This window comes from Dendrobates tinctorius, unplaced genomic scaffold (genome assembly GCF_039654945.1).
Source record: "Dendrobates tinctorius isolate UK_male_01 unplaced genomic scaffold, ASM3965494v1 ptg000166l, whole genome shotgun sequence".
Taxonomy (NCBI): Eukaryota; Metazoa; Chordata; class Amphibia; order Anura; family Dendrobatidae; genus Dendrobates; species Dendrobates tinctorius.
In genome coordinates, this window is record NW_027361833.1 from 13,917,978 (window position 1) to 13,931,119 (window position 13,142).

The 13,142-nt window shown below is 40.0% G+C and overlaps 1 protein-coding gene across 1 annotated transcript in view; it reads right to left on the reverse strand.

The window, feature by feature from the left end:
* The window catches only part of CFAP47 (cilia and flagella associated protein 47), a 926,770-nt gene that overhangs the window by 549,986 nt on the left and 363,642 nt on the right, over window positions 1-13,142 (reverse strand). Inside the window, exons 35-38 of the mRNA XM_073550693.1 lie at window positions 10,704-10,801; window positions 10,503-10,619; window positions 8,428-8,562; window positions 4,076-4,188 (exon numbers count right to left, since the gene is read on the reverse strand). Coding sequence (XP_073406794.1) covers window positions 4,076-4,188; window positions 8,428-8,562; window positions 10,503-10,619; window positions 10,704-10,801 — 463 coding nt within the window. The remainder of the gene's footprint in view (window positions 1-4,075; window positions 4,189-8,427; window positions 8,563-10,502; window positions 10,620-10,703; window positions 10,802-13,142) is intronic.

A 13,142-nucleotide genomic window follows, 5' to 3' on the forward strand; every position in this document is an offset into this window, starting at 1 on the left:
GGCATCCTCCTCTGACTGGTCTGTGGCCGACGGCATCACTGCAAGCTATGCACATGCGCAGTAGGCCGCAGCCGCATCTCCTCCTCCTCCTTGTGCTCCGGCGGTGCCCTGACCCAGAAGCACTGCCAGACCAATGGGAGGCAATGCCAGGGTATATCAGGCCACCCTCCTGTAATGGAGGCACCTGATCTTTGTGTTTCAAATGCACGTTAGGCCCCTGACTCTTGTTGACTCTGGTGATCTCACTCTCCCTTGCTATTGTCCCTGAAGTCCCTGCTCCGGCCCTGTCTCCTGTGTCCCTGCTCCGTCCTGCTGCCTGTGCTCCCCTCCTGCAGTCCTACTCCGGTCCTGTCTCCCGTGTCCTGCTCCGTTCTGTTGTTCCATAGTCTTCGCCTGCAGTCCTGCTCCATTCCTATCTCCCGTGTCCTGCTCCGTCCTGTTGTTCCGTGGTTCCCACCTGCAGTCCTACTCCGGTCCTGTCTCCTGTTGTATTGTCAACCTCTCCTGCAGTCCTACTCCAGTCCTGTCTCCCATGTCCTGCACCGTCCTGTTGTTCCACGGTCCTTGCCAACAATCCTACTCCAGTCCATTCAGAGCTGCCCCTCTTGGTACCGGCTATTGTGGTACTCGAACCTCTGGGCCTGGTCCTAACGATCCCTGTAGAGGGGTCGGCTTCACCTGGTTGCTCGCCCAGGGGCCCTTCGGTGCCATGATCCAGAGGGTCCACTCCTGGAAGCTTGCCTCACCGAGTCGGGACGTTAACACAGATCCACACATCTCTACAGTGTCAGAGATTGATAGCTTTATTTAACCAGTTAACAGCCACGGGTGGATCGTGTTTCCACCCGTGGCTGTTAGAGGCACAAGTCAGCTGTTGAAAACAGCTGAGATGCCAGAAAATATGTGGTCTCAGCGCCAGAGTCCACATCAAAGGGGAAGACCCGACATGCACCCGTGAAGAGGTGAAATGCCACTGTCAGAGATTTACAGCAGCATTTAACATTTTAACAGCTGTTAGTAGCACATGATGAAATCAGCTGTAGAGTTGAGCAAATATCTTTGATTCCCTGCTTATTCGGCAAGCTATAGTGCTTGCCGAATAAGCTACAGCGGGAACCCGGCTTCCTGGAGAACTGCTGATCGCCGCTGAAGCTGCATGTGTCACGGCTGTGTAACTGTCACAGCACATGCATGGAGAGCCTGTGTGTTGGGCTCTCCGTGCATGTGCCGTAGATAAAAAATAAAACCTATACGTTTGGTTTCTGTGAACTACTATTGATCTGGAGAACCATAATGCCAGTCAGAAACAATTGTAGAACTGCCCTTTTTTTTTAATTTCACAACACTTGGAATTTTTTTCCCATTTTCCAGTTCTCTATGTGGTAAAATGAATGGAGTCATTCAAAAGTACAACTCATCCTGCAAAAAACATGCCCTCATATAGTTACGTTAACGGAAAAGTAAACGTTATGCCTGCCATTAGATGCACTGATATCTGAATGTATTCATGAGGAGTACAGAGGATGGCAGTGAATCCCTGCACTAGCTTTTCCCACAGAGTTAGTGAGGCACAGGTGCTGATCCTTTCACTGCCATCATCTGTACTCCACATGAATACATTCTGATTTCAAAGCAGCGGAAGGTAGGCAAGCAAACTGGGTTAAAACAGGAACTTGGTGGTCTCTTAAATATATGTTTTTACAGGAATAAAGGCAAAGTCCTAATAAAGTGATGTGCATGTTTCATAACTCTCCATAATGGACAAAATTATAAAACATTAGTAAAAAAAATATAAAAATGCAGCTATGCTTTAAGTCATTTTTAACCAGTTCTTGTCCAGTAAGACAACAGAGGAACAATGTTCATGAAGGAAAGAAAGTAGGTCGTCACTGATTTTCTTGTCTTGCAAAAAGAAAACTGGAACAAGGTCAACAAGATGATTGTTGCATTGACAGAAATGTCAGCTCTGACCCAGCTTTTACTCCCTGTCAACTTCAGTTTTAAGTATTCAGGATGATGCATTATGCGTCACACACAATAATGTATACTCTATTGGAGAACACAGTAAATGTCATACATGTTTTACGTGTCAAAGAACACTGACCCAGTTGACAATGACTCAAAATAGTGCAAGTAAAGCGATGCTAATGGTCTTCAAGTGTTGGAAAAAACTCAGCAAATACAGTATATATATATATATATACACACACAGTTGTGGCCAAAAGTATTTACACCCCTGCAATTCTGTCAGATAATACTCAGTTTCTTCCTGAAAATGATTGCAAACACAAATTCTCTGGTATTATTATCTTTATTTAATTTGTCTTAAATTAAAAACACAAAAAGAATTGTCCTAAAGCCAAATTGGATATATTTCCACACCAAACATAAAAAAGAGGGTGGACAAAAGTATTGGCACTGTTCGAAAAATCATGTGATGCTTCTCTAATTTGTGTAATTAACAGCACCTGTAACTTACCTGTGGCACATAACAGGTGTTGGCAATAACTAAATCACACTTGCAGCCAGTTGACATGGATTAAAGTTGACTCAACCTCTGTCCTGTGTCCTTGTGTGTACCACATTGAGCACGGAGAAAAGAAAGAAGACCAAAGAACTGTCTGAGGACTTGAGAAACCAAATTGTGAGGAAGCATGAGCAATCTCAAGGCTACAAGTCCATCTACAAAGACCTGAATGTTCCTGTGTCTACCGTGCGCAGTGTCATCAAGAAGTTTAAAGCCCATGGCACTGTGGACGGAAAAGAAAAATTGACAAGAGATTTCAACGCAAGATTGTGCGGATGTTGGATAAAGAACCTCGACTAACATCCAAACAAGTTCAAGCTGCCCTGCAGTCCGAGGGTACAACATTGTCAACCCGTACTATCCGTTGGTGTCTGAATGAAAAGGGACTGTATGGTAGGAGACCCAGGAAGACCCAACTTCTTACCCCGAGACATAAAAAAGTCAGGCTGGAGTTTGCCAAAACTTACCTGAAAAAGCCTAAAATGTTTTGGAAGAATGTTCTCTGGTCAGATGAGACAAAAGTAGAGCTTTTTGGGCAAAGGCATCAACATAGAGTTTACAGGAGAAAAAAAGAGGCATTCAAAGAAAAGAACACGGTCCCTACAGTCAAACATGGCGGAGGTTCCCTGATGTTTTGGGGTTGCTCTGGCACTGGACTGCTTGACCGTGTGCATGGCATTATGAAGTCTGAAGACTACCAACAAATTTTGCAGCCTAATGTAGGGCCCAGTGTGAGAAAGCTGGGTCTCCCTCAGAGGTCATGGGTCTTCCAGCAGGACAATGACCCAAAACACACTTCAAAAAGCATTAGAAAATGGTTTGAGAGAAAGCACTGGAGACTTCTTAGGTGGCCAGCAATGAGTCCAGACCTGAATCCCATAGAACACCTGTGGAGAGATCTAAAAATGGCACTTTGGAGAAGAAAGCCTTCTAATATCAGGGACCTGGAGCAGTTTGCCAAAGAAGAATGGTCTAAAATTCCAGCAGAGCATTGTAAGAAAATCTTTGATGGTTACCGGAAGCAGTTGGTCGCAGTTATTTTGGCTAAAGGTTGTGCAACCAAGTATTAGGCTGAGGGTGCCAATACTTTTGTCTGGCTCATGTTTGGAGTTTTGTGTGAAATGATCAATGTTTTGCTTTTTGCTTCATTCTCTTTTGTGTTTTTTCATCTAAGACAAATTAAATGAAGATAATAAAACCAAAGAATTTGTGTTTGCGATCATTTTCAGGAAGTAACTGAGTATTATCTGACAGAATTGCAGGGGTGTCAATACTTTTGGCCACAACTGTATATATATATATATATATATATATATATACACACACACTAAAAGCCACTGATTAATCTTAATATAAAGTAAAACAGATGTAAAAGGCTAACAGCAGTAATTGTATTCACAGCATTTACCATACATGAATTATGTACACGTGTGGATCTCCCCTGGTAAAAATGAAATCCTTTTTAATTAACATACTGTATTTGTGTCTCCCATATTCGGGCTGTCTGAGCTGTCACTTTCAATGGAGACAATAAAAAAGGTTACTTACTTTGGGGCAATCGCTATCATGTTTCCTTTAGGCAATGAGAAATCCGCTAACTCTCGACCCACTACTGTTGCCTGGTACACCAGTGGCTTGCTGCTTGGATTTTTCAGACGGACCTATTCGAGCAACATAAAATGACAAAGGTCAGACTATTGATCAGTGGCTGTGTATAGGTATTGTACTGACAGATTGTGACTGAACTACAGCACTAAAGAACATTGCTCAGTTATAGGCATGTCAGCTCGGTCAACCGAGAAAATATCAACTTGTTTAAACTTTATTACAGAATGTTCCTAACTCGGCTTCATGAAAATCACAATTGATATCATACGTAGCACGAAATTTATTAAAAGCCAGTTAATCTGTCTAAATCAGTCAATGCAAAGAACAGCAAAGGATATGCATAATACGTATTCAATGGCATCATTTCTCCCACATTTTGCAAATGGATTATATCAATAATTGGTAGAAGTTTATTAAGTAGGCAAGCATTTAGCATGCATCAAAATGTCACTATACACCTCAAAAGCCTCTTCATATATAGTTATGTGCAAAAGTTTTTTTTAGATTCTGAGCCCCATCGGGGACAGTGATGATAATGTGTGCAAACTGTAAAGCACTGCAGAATATGTTAGCGCTATATAAAAGTAAAGATTATTATTATCTGTTTTTTTAAGGTATTATTACTTTGCATTATTTTTACCAAACCTGCCTAAAACTTTTGCACTCTACTGTATACATTACTTAACTATGAAAATGCAACAACAAAAATGGAAAAATTGTGGAATTATGGAAATCACAGACTTGATAGACATGTTAATGATATGCAGATTATGAAAAGATGGTAATAATATTCTCAAAACATCTTGATTGATTCAGTATCATATATGAGCGCCATGGACAGAAATGTGCACACTTTCACACCTTGACATGATATGAGTGAGATTATTAATGATAGTCTGAGGAAGGTTCTGCCATGCTGAATGATCTTGGGAAGCAACCTATCAAAATCTGCTGCTGGCAGTTCCCTTTGCAGTTGCCTACTAATGACGTTCCATATGTGCTCAATAGGAGACAAGTCCAGAGACACTGTAGGGCATGTTACCACAATTAGGCCTCACGGGACGGGCTACATACAGAAGAATGAGCAACATGTGGACTGGCATTGTCATTTTGAGAAAAATTTCATGGAACATGTTGAAAAAATGGCCATACTCCTGGTTCCATAACCAAGTCAATAAAACGTACCTGGATTGAAGACACAAAGGCTCAGGCTACTCTACACATTGCAACCATACATCTTAACTCTGACATGTGACTATTGCAGCCAGTGGCCGCAGAAATTGGCGAGGGATTTGGTGGAAGGGTACCGGGAGAACTGAATTTTATAACTGCTTTTTTTCTTGACAGCTATCTACTAAATTTCAACAATATGTCCAATAGTACAAAAAAATGGCACTTCAGTATAAATGAGAAACACTTGGTGGCAACAATTTAATGAGCCCACCACTAAGAAGCGAATCAAAACATAAATTAAAAAAACATTTTTTATTTACAGAGTTAAATATATAAAAAGGACCACATGTCCATGATTCCATCAGAATATACCCCAAAAGGGGGCAGCAGCAGGAAAATACAAATACATTGATAGTCTTTTTAAAGGTATATACGGATCTCATATATCACAAAGTATCCACAACATATCCATATATGAAGTGCCAATTTAATAAGTGCTGATATAAGCATCTATCTTAGAATAATCTTATTTAAGACCCAAAACCTCCATATAATCAATGTAAAGTATTCATCAGCATATCCTCATTATCCCTGGGTTAGGGCCTCATTAGGAAAATAATATTTTGTTTTATAAAGTGCTATTAATGCTTTATATCCCCATATAAAATGCGGTCTGTGCCTGCATATATCCCACAGTGGGGGCATCCAGAGAACAAAGGGGGTTCATATGTTACCCAATAAAGTGCTATTAATGCCTCAATATACAGTATCCCCATATAAAGTACGGTTAGTGCCTATATATATCTCCCACAGTGGGGACCTCTGGTTCAAATATTACCTAATGGAATGCTGGTGAAGTGTCCCGCTGTTGTCCCCCGCAGGGTTCAAATATTACCTAGTGGAATGCTGGTGAAGTGTCCCGCTGTTGTCCCCCGCAGGGTTCAAATATTACCTAGTGGAATGCTGGTGAAGTGTCCCGCTGTTGTCCCCCGCAGGGTTCAAATATTACCTAGTGGAATGCTGGTGAAGTGTCCCGCTGTTGTCCCCCGCAGGGTTCAAATATTACCTAGTGGAATGCTGGTGAAGTGTCCCGCTGTTGTCCCCCGCAGGGTTCAAATATTACCTAATGGAATGCTGGTGAAGTGTCCCACTGTTGTCCCCCGCAGGGTTCAAATATTACCTAGTGGAATGCTGGTGAAGTGTCCCGCAGTTGTCCCCTGCAAGGGACAACAGTGGGACACTTCACCAGCATTCCATTAGGTAATATTTGAACCTTTTTTTTTCTCCAGAGGTCCCCATTGTGGGAGATATATATAGGCACTAACCGTACTTTATATGGGGATACTGTATATTGAGGCATTAATAGCACTTTATTGGGTAACATATGAACCCCCTTTGTTCTCTGGATGCCCCCACTGTGGGATATATGCAGGCACAGACCGCATTTTATATGGGGATATAAAGCATTAATAGCACTTTATAAAACAAAATATTATTTTCCTAATGAGGCCCTAACCCAGGGATAATGAGGATATGCTGATGAATATTTTACATTGATTATATGGAGGTTTTGGGTCTTAAATAAGATTATTCTAAGATAGATGCTTATATCAGCACTTATTAAATTGGCACTTCATATATGGATATGTTGTGGATACTTTGTGATATATGAGATCCGTATATACCTTTAAAAAGACTATCAATGTATTTGTATTTTCCTGCTGCTGCCCCCTTTTTGGGTATGTTCTGATGGAATCATGGACATGTGGTCCTTTTTATATATTTAACTCTGTAAATAAAAAATATTTTTTTTAATTTATGTTTTGGCTGGCTTCTTAGTGGTGGGCTCATTAAATTGTTGCCACCAAGTGTTTCTCAGCTACCTACTAAGTAGCTATTAACTTTATCAGTCGGATATAGACTATCCAAAATTGTAATTCCAGTAAACTTTTCTATATTAACTGTGTGGCTTACAATAATTAATTTGGTTTTTTTTTCTAGTCTATTTGTTTTTACTTATGAAGGTAAAGGCTAGAGCTAAATGGCTAAATATTAATGGGGGTCTACCAGTGCTTTATTATTTAACATCTACTGTAATAGGAGTGAGTTCTGACTGAAAGAAATGAGGCTTCAAACAAAATGAATGTGTCATGTCTGGAAATGGGAAATCTTGACCCCTTGAAAGGCTTTCTATCTCTTTTTCCGAGTCAGCCATGCTCCAAGTCAACAGTCTAAATCAAAATAGTGAGAAAAATTTGTATCGTCTGTGGTCAAAAGTCAAATTACAGGATTTGATCCCAGACGACACGTTCAATGGCTGTCACTGTATGAGTTCTGCACAAATCTTTTTGTTGTTTTCTTCTTTTTTCTTTTATATTATTTGCTTTGCTTATAGCACATGGTGCCAAATAACAAAACACATATAATAGGGCAGGAGTCTTCTAACAGGAAATTCTTAAAAGTAGCTGCCAGGAACCTCGTTTACAGTACTGGGAAAGCACCTTAATGTAAAACCTGTAACAAGGCATTACACAAGTGCTGCTTATAATATTGGCTTCTATCACGTAAATGCTAGGACTAAAAAATGAACAGAATGGTGTAGTTTTAATATTTTATGCTGAGTAAAATCAGTGGTAGTACGGCTCGCCTTTAAGTGACCATATTGTCAAAACACTATACTAGAGGACATAAATATGGCCGTGACGGTTTCCCTTGCATACAGTGAACCGCTTACTGGTGGTCTTGAGAATCAGCAGAAAAATGGCCAGAAATCCACATCTAAAATAAAAGAGTCACTTTTCTGGTGCAATCCTTATCTGGAACAGGAGAATTACGTGGGACTAGCACCTCTTTTCTTTTGTAAATGGTGTCATAACTGGTAGAGGGGCCTGTAAACCTCAGCAACTAGTAGGCTTCATATGTATTTAATTCAGATTCCTCTGTATTTCTTGTAGCTTCTGCCCCTACCACCATAATTGTTCATTTACATTACTGGCCATTATTCTGAAACTTGACTTGAAACTAAAACATTTTACTCTGCGTCCAGTCAAATAATGGTGCAGTTAGGAAATGGTTATGTAGACGCACAGAAAATGCCTTAACAATAGACACTTAGCTACCTGGCGTGAAATCGTTTGGTGAAGAGCTCCATCAAATGTAATTGTTTTCTTAGGCACATAGAAAGGAAGTTTTTCATGCAGATATACACACAGCATTAGCATTGTCACTGGATTGGGATCACATAAGTCTGTGGCCTGCAAGATAAAATGTATGCGGACTATTAGTAACACCTCAATAAATTGCCCGCTATATCTACCTGTATCATATACGGAGTGTCAATTCTAAATCAAAATCTTAACCTACTTGAAATGTCTATTGTTTTTATAACAATAAGATAAAGATATTCTGGATATAAGGATAAATATCAATGTATCAAATTTACAGTTATTGGTGTAAAAATCATTGTATATTCAAACCAAATGACAGCGGTTTAAAAATTATGGGTTTTTTAACTGATGACTCTGAGTAGATTAAAAAAAATAGAAGAACCAATACTCAAATTCTACAATCCCTGCCACTCCGGTTCTAATGCTGGACAGGCCCCCCGAAGGCGCTACTTCCTGATCTGGTCTCATCACAGGAAATACTAGGAAATGACACTTAGCAAATCATTGGCTGAAACAGGTCTTCAGTTCGCCACTGATAGGCCTGTGTGGGCATCTCCTGGCATTTTTAGTGTGTCAAGTTGAGACTGGTATGAGGAGAGCAATGGAGGACCTGATCATTGTCGAAATGGGGATTGTGGGGATTTGTGAGATGAGTATTGCATCTTTTCTTCTACAGACTTTGAGCTATTTCTGACTTAGCTTTGACCTAAGCATCATTGGACACCTTATATATGGGTGGCTTTCTCCAACCTACATAACTTCTACAAAAGTGGGTTGGTTAGATGGGTAAACAAATGCTGGCCATTCTTGACCACAAAAGGGAGGTGAAGTTATAAGGTAACACAATGAACAAAAATGTTGTACTGTGAGACCTCTTATCGCATGTATGGTACTAATTAAGGAGGCAATAAAAATATATATAGGGTCAACATTCTGCACCACTTTACATATCAGAAGGGACATGTGCAAACAATAAAGATATTATAGAGTAGCATAATGTATACGTAACTGCTGTTCCCGACTCAGAAACCGGCGAATCCCCACAGTGCACAGTCCATGCACTGGGGGGATTCATAAGTCCGCAGTCACATAGAGTGACTGCAGACTTATCAATTTAGTCTGGACAACCCCTTTAATAAAATGGCGGATTCTGGAGATGTTTTTGAGATGCAAGTGTGAGCCAGAGATTGAATATAGGGAGTAAAGGAAAGAACTACGGTAAGTCACAACATATAATCCCAAGACAGTGGACATTGAACATATGCTGCTTTAACATAAATTAAAGTAATTATTTTTACTGTTATAATATTTATTGATGTTATTCTTCTTTAATGTCACTAAATCAGGTATAAGAAACAGGACACCTATCTGATCTCATTTGTTAGATGCAATCATTAATATTAATGCAGGCCTGATATCACTGCATGCTGGTCCAATGTCCTCTGAAATTCCTTGGCTGGCACTCAAATGCTGGCCCGCAAGATGTCATGATTTGGCCTTTGGCAGCGGTTAGCTGTTAAGTATACAGATACACAATCAGCAGAGAGTCAATGGTCAAATGGGGCGGGGGGCAGGCAGGAAGAGGTGGGCATTCTAATAGCCCAGCATAAATGTAATTCAAATATACTTCCCCTAAGAAATGCAGCATAATGCGGTGATAGATTCACTTTAATATTTGTCATGGGAATAGTGTATAAAGCAGAAAATATACCAGTAAATGTAAGGAAAGGAAGACATATGTTTGTGAAGAACAAATCATCTAACACTAATTCTTTCACTTCAGTGTTTTTCCAGCATCTGGAGAAATTAGCATTGCCGGAACGTTCAATGTTCACATTTTCATAATGTGGGCAAGGGGTCAAATGGTTTCCTTAGAGCTCTGTAAAATACCTCTGTGCAGTCGTTTTTAGATAGCAATCAGCGTAATCTTGTGAAGCAGAACAAAAAACAACCTTGGAATCTAAATCACTGACAATCCCAACAACAAAGAGGATTAATATATTGTGGAAATGAATGAAGAAAATCACCTGTATATCGATGTTAAGACTTACAGCCCGGAATGCATTGACTAGAATCAGGCAATTGTGAAGGCACTGCTCTGGAGTCTCAGGGTTAGTATACATACTTCGAAAGTGTGTGGAAATCTGAAAACAAACAAAACATTAGTATTACAATGTCCTACAAAGGACAGGACGAACTGTGCTGACTATATGAAAGGCGGTACTCACAAGATATGGACAATATGCTGCCACCTGAGCAGCGAGAACAAGCCCATCTAAAAGGTCTTTATCGAAGTTCATAATCCATCTTGTGGGTGGTAGGTCACCTAGATAAAAAAGATGTGCATGTAAGTATCCAGGCATTATCTATTTATACTAAATTGTTGGTAACACAGTTATTATTTTGGCATCACAACTGCAAGACGTCGCAGCACAGTGCAGCTTCCCATTTTCACTAGTAGACAATAGAGTTGAGCGACTTTGGTCGGATCGGGTTTCGTGAAACCCGAATGAAACAAAATAAGTTTCAGATGTAACTCGTCCGACTAGAGCAAGAAAAAGTCGGAGTTTCGTCCGACTTTTATTTCCCATTGACTTGCATTGGGGTCGGGTTTCGGACGAAACTCCGACTTTGTTTTGCTCTAGTCGGACGAGTTTCATCTGAAACTTATTTTGTTTCATTCGGGTTTCACGAAACCCGATCCGACCAAAGTCGCTCAACTCTAGTAGACAAACCCTTAATTTAATGCCAATTGCCAAACTGGGCATAAGGAAAAGGGTTTTTTCTGATGAGGCAACATGTTTAACGCAAAGTGCACTTTTTGCCCAGAAGTATTCATCTCCTATCTGAAGTCATAAATACCGTACTTAAATTTCTTACATTAGGAGATAACTGCTATATTTATGAGTGAAAGCCTTGCGGCTGGGGCATTCATTAACTTGGACATCTATACAAAAACTTTTGTTTTTCTGGAGATAAAAAAAAATCCCCCCCAACATAGATGCATTGTGAGAAAACGGATATGCATGCAAAAGTGTGGAAACTCTACTTTATTTTTTTGCCTTGAGAATTTAACTTAAAATTGTTTTTCCCTTGAACAAAGTCATTTTAATAGATCTTGTAATAATAATAAATTCCACAAATGAATGTGTTAAAAAACAAGTTAATGTCCTGAGAGATATAAACGTGTAACTGCTATATACTATGTAATGCGTCCAATCATGCAAAGTTGCTCCAGTTCATGGTAGCATATGCAACATCTCCAGACCAGGGGGAAAGCAAAAGTCACTTGTGATAAGTGAGTATACAGATGAAACAGCACAGATTCAGCTGCTACTTTCTGACAAACACATGCCTAAAGTAACACAGGAGTAAGTGCTTCTGTCCTATCACCAGTCCTGTGAGCTCATCATAACTCAAGTCTATGACTTGAGGCAGGGAAATGTTTTACCTCATGTAGGGAAATCTTTTTTTCTTAGGCAGGTAAATGTATTACCTCAGATAGGGTTACCTCAGAGCAGCGGCTGTGAGCCCGTTTCATCTGTATACTCACTTTCATAAGTGGCTTATGCTTCCCCCCTGGCCTAAAGTAGCTCTGCATGGTCAGACACGGCTATAACAAAGGACATAGCAGGGGCACATTTATAAGTTTATCTCAGCACATGATCATTTTGTTAATACATTCAATTGTTGAACTTTTTATTATTACAATTACTATTACTATTGATTAAAATGTACTTTGCTGAACAATGCCTTTCATAGGGTTGTCCACAAACTAGACAATCCCTTTTTAAATTAATTAGTCCCCCTTGTGCAATAAAAAGAACATATACTCTCCTCTTACACCAGCGCTGTTCTAGCACTGTCGACACCGGGTTTCACGAAATACTGCAAATAGGCCGCTGCGGTTTTACTACCATCAAATGAATGTTGGACAAGCAGAAGAAGTAAGCGTGCAGCAGCCCAATAGCTGAAGCTGATTGGCTGTTTGGCTCACATGTCATAATGATGTCACAAGCATCCCGGCAGACCTGGCACCAACACTGCTGGAACACCACCGGTGTGGGAGCTGAACCCAGTATATATATATATATATATATATTTTTTATATTTAGTAAATGGGACTACGTCATTGAAAAGAGGTTTTCCAGGTAGTGGACAATCCCTTTAAAGGGAAATATGTCACCAGGTTTCACTAGTCCATCTGAGAGCGGCATGATCTACGGCCAGAGACTGAGTGCTGCAATTTTGATTAAAAATTGTTTTCTCTATTGTAGATCTACCAGTTTTCAGAATGCTGAGCTCTGTATAACTCCAACTATACCACTGTTTAACAGCTTTCTGTGTACACTGTGCATAGGCAGATAGCTGCCAATTAATGGTGAATGCAAGATTGGACTACCTGGCGGCAGGTCAAGTAGTTCTATAGTAATGACCTCCTGCTGATAAAACTGTGATTTTACAAAAATTGCATCAAGCAGCCCAGAAGGTGACATATCCCTGAAATCAGGGACTCTGCCATTATATTATGCTACTCAGATTAGGTGGCACAAATCTGGTGTGAGGCTCCTCTTAAAGATAGTTTTTCCATATTTCATTGCAGTAGGAATATTTCAGTAAGGTCTCATACACATATTACAGATTTACACTGTACAGTCATGTACTAT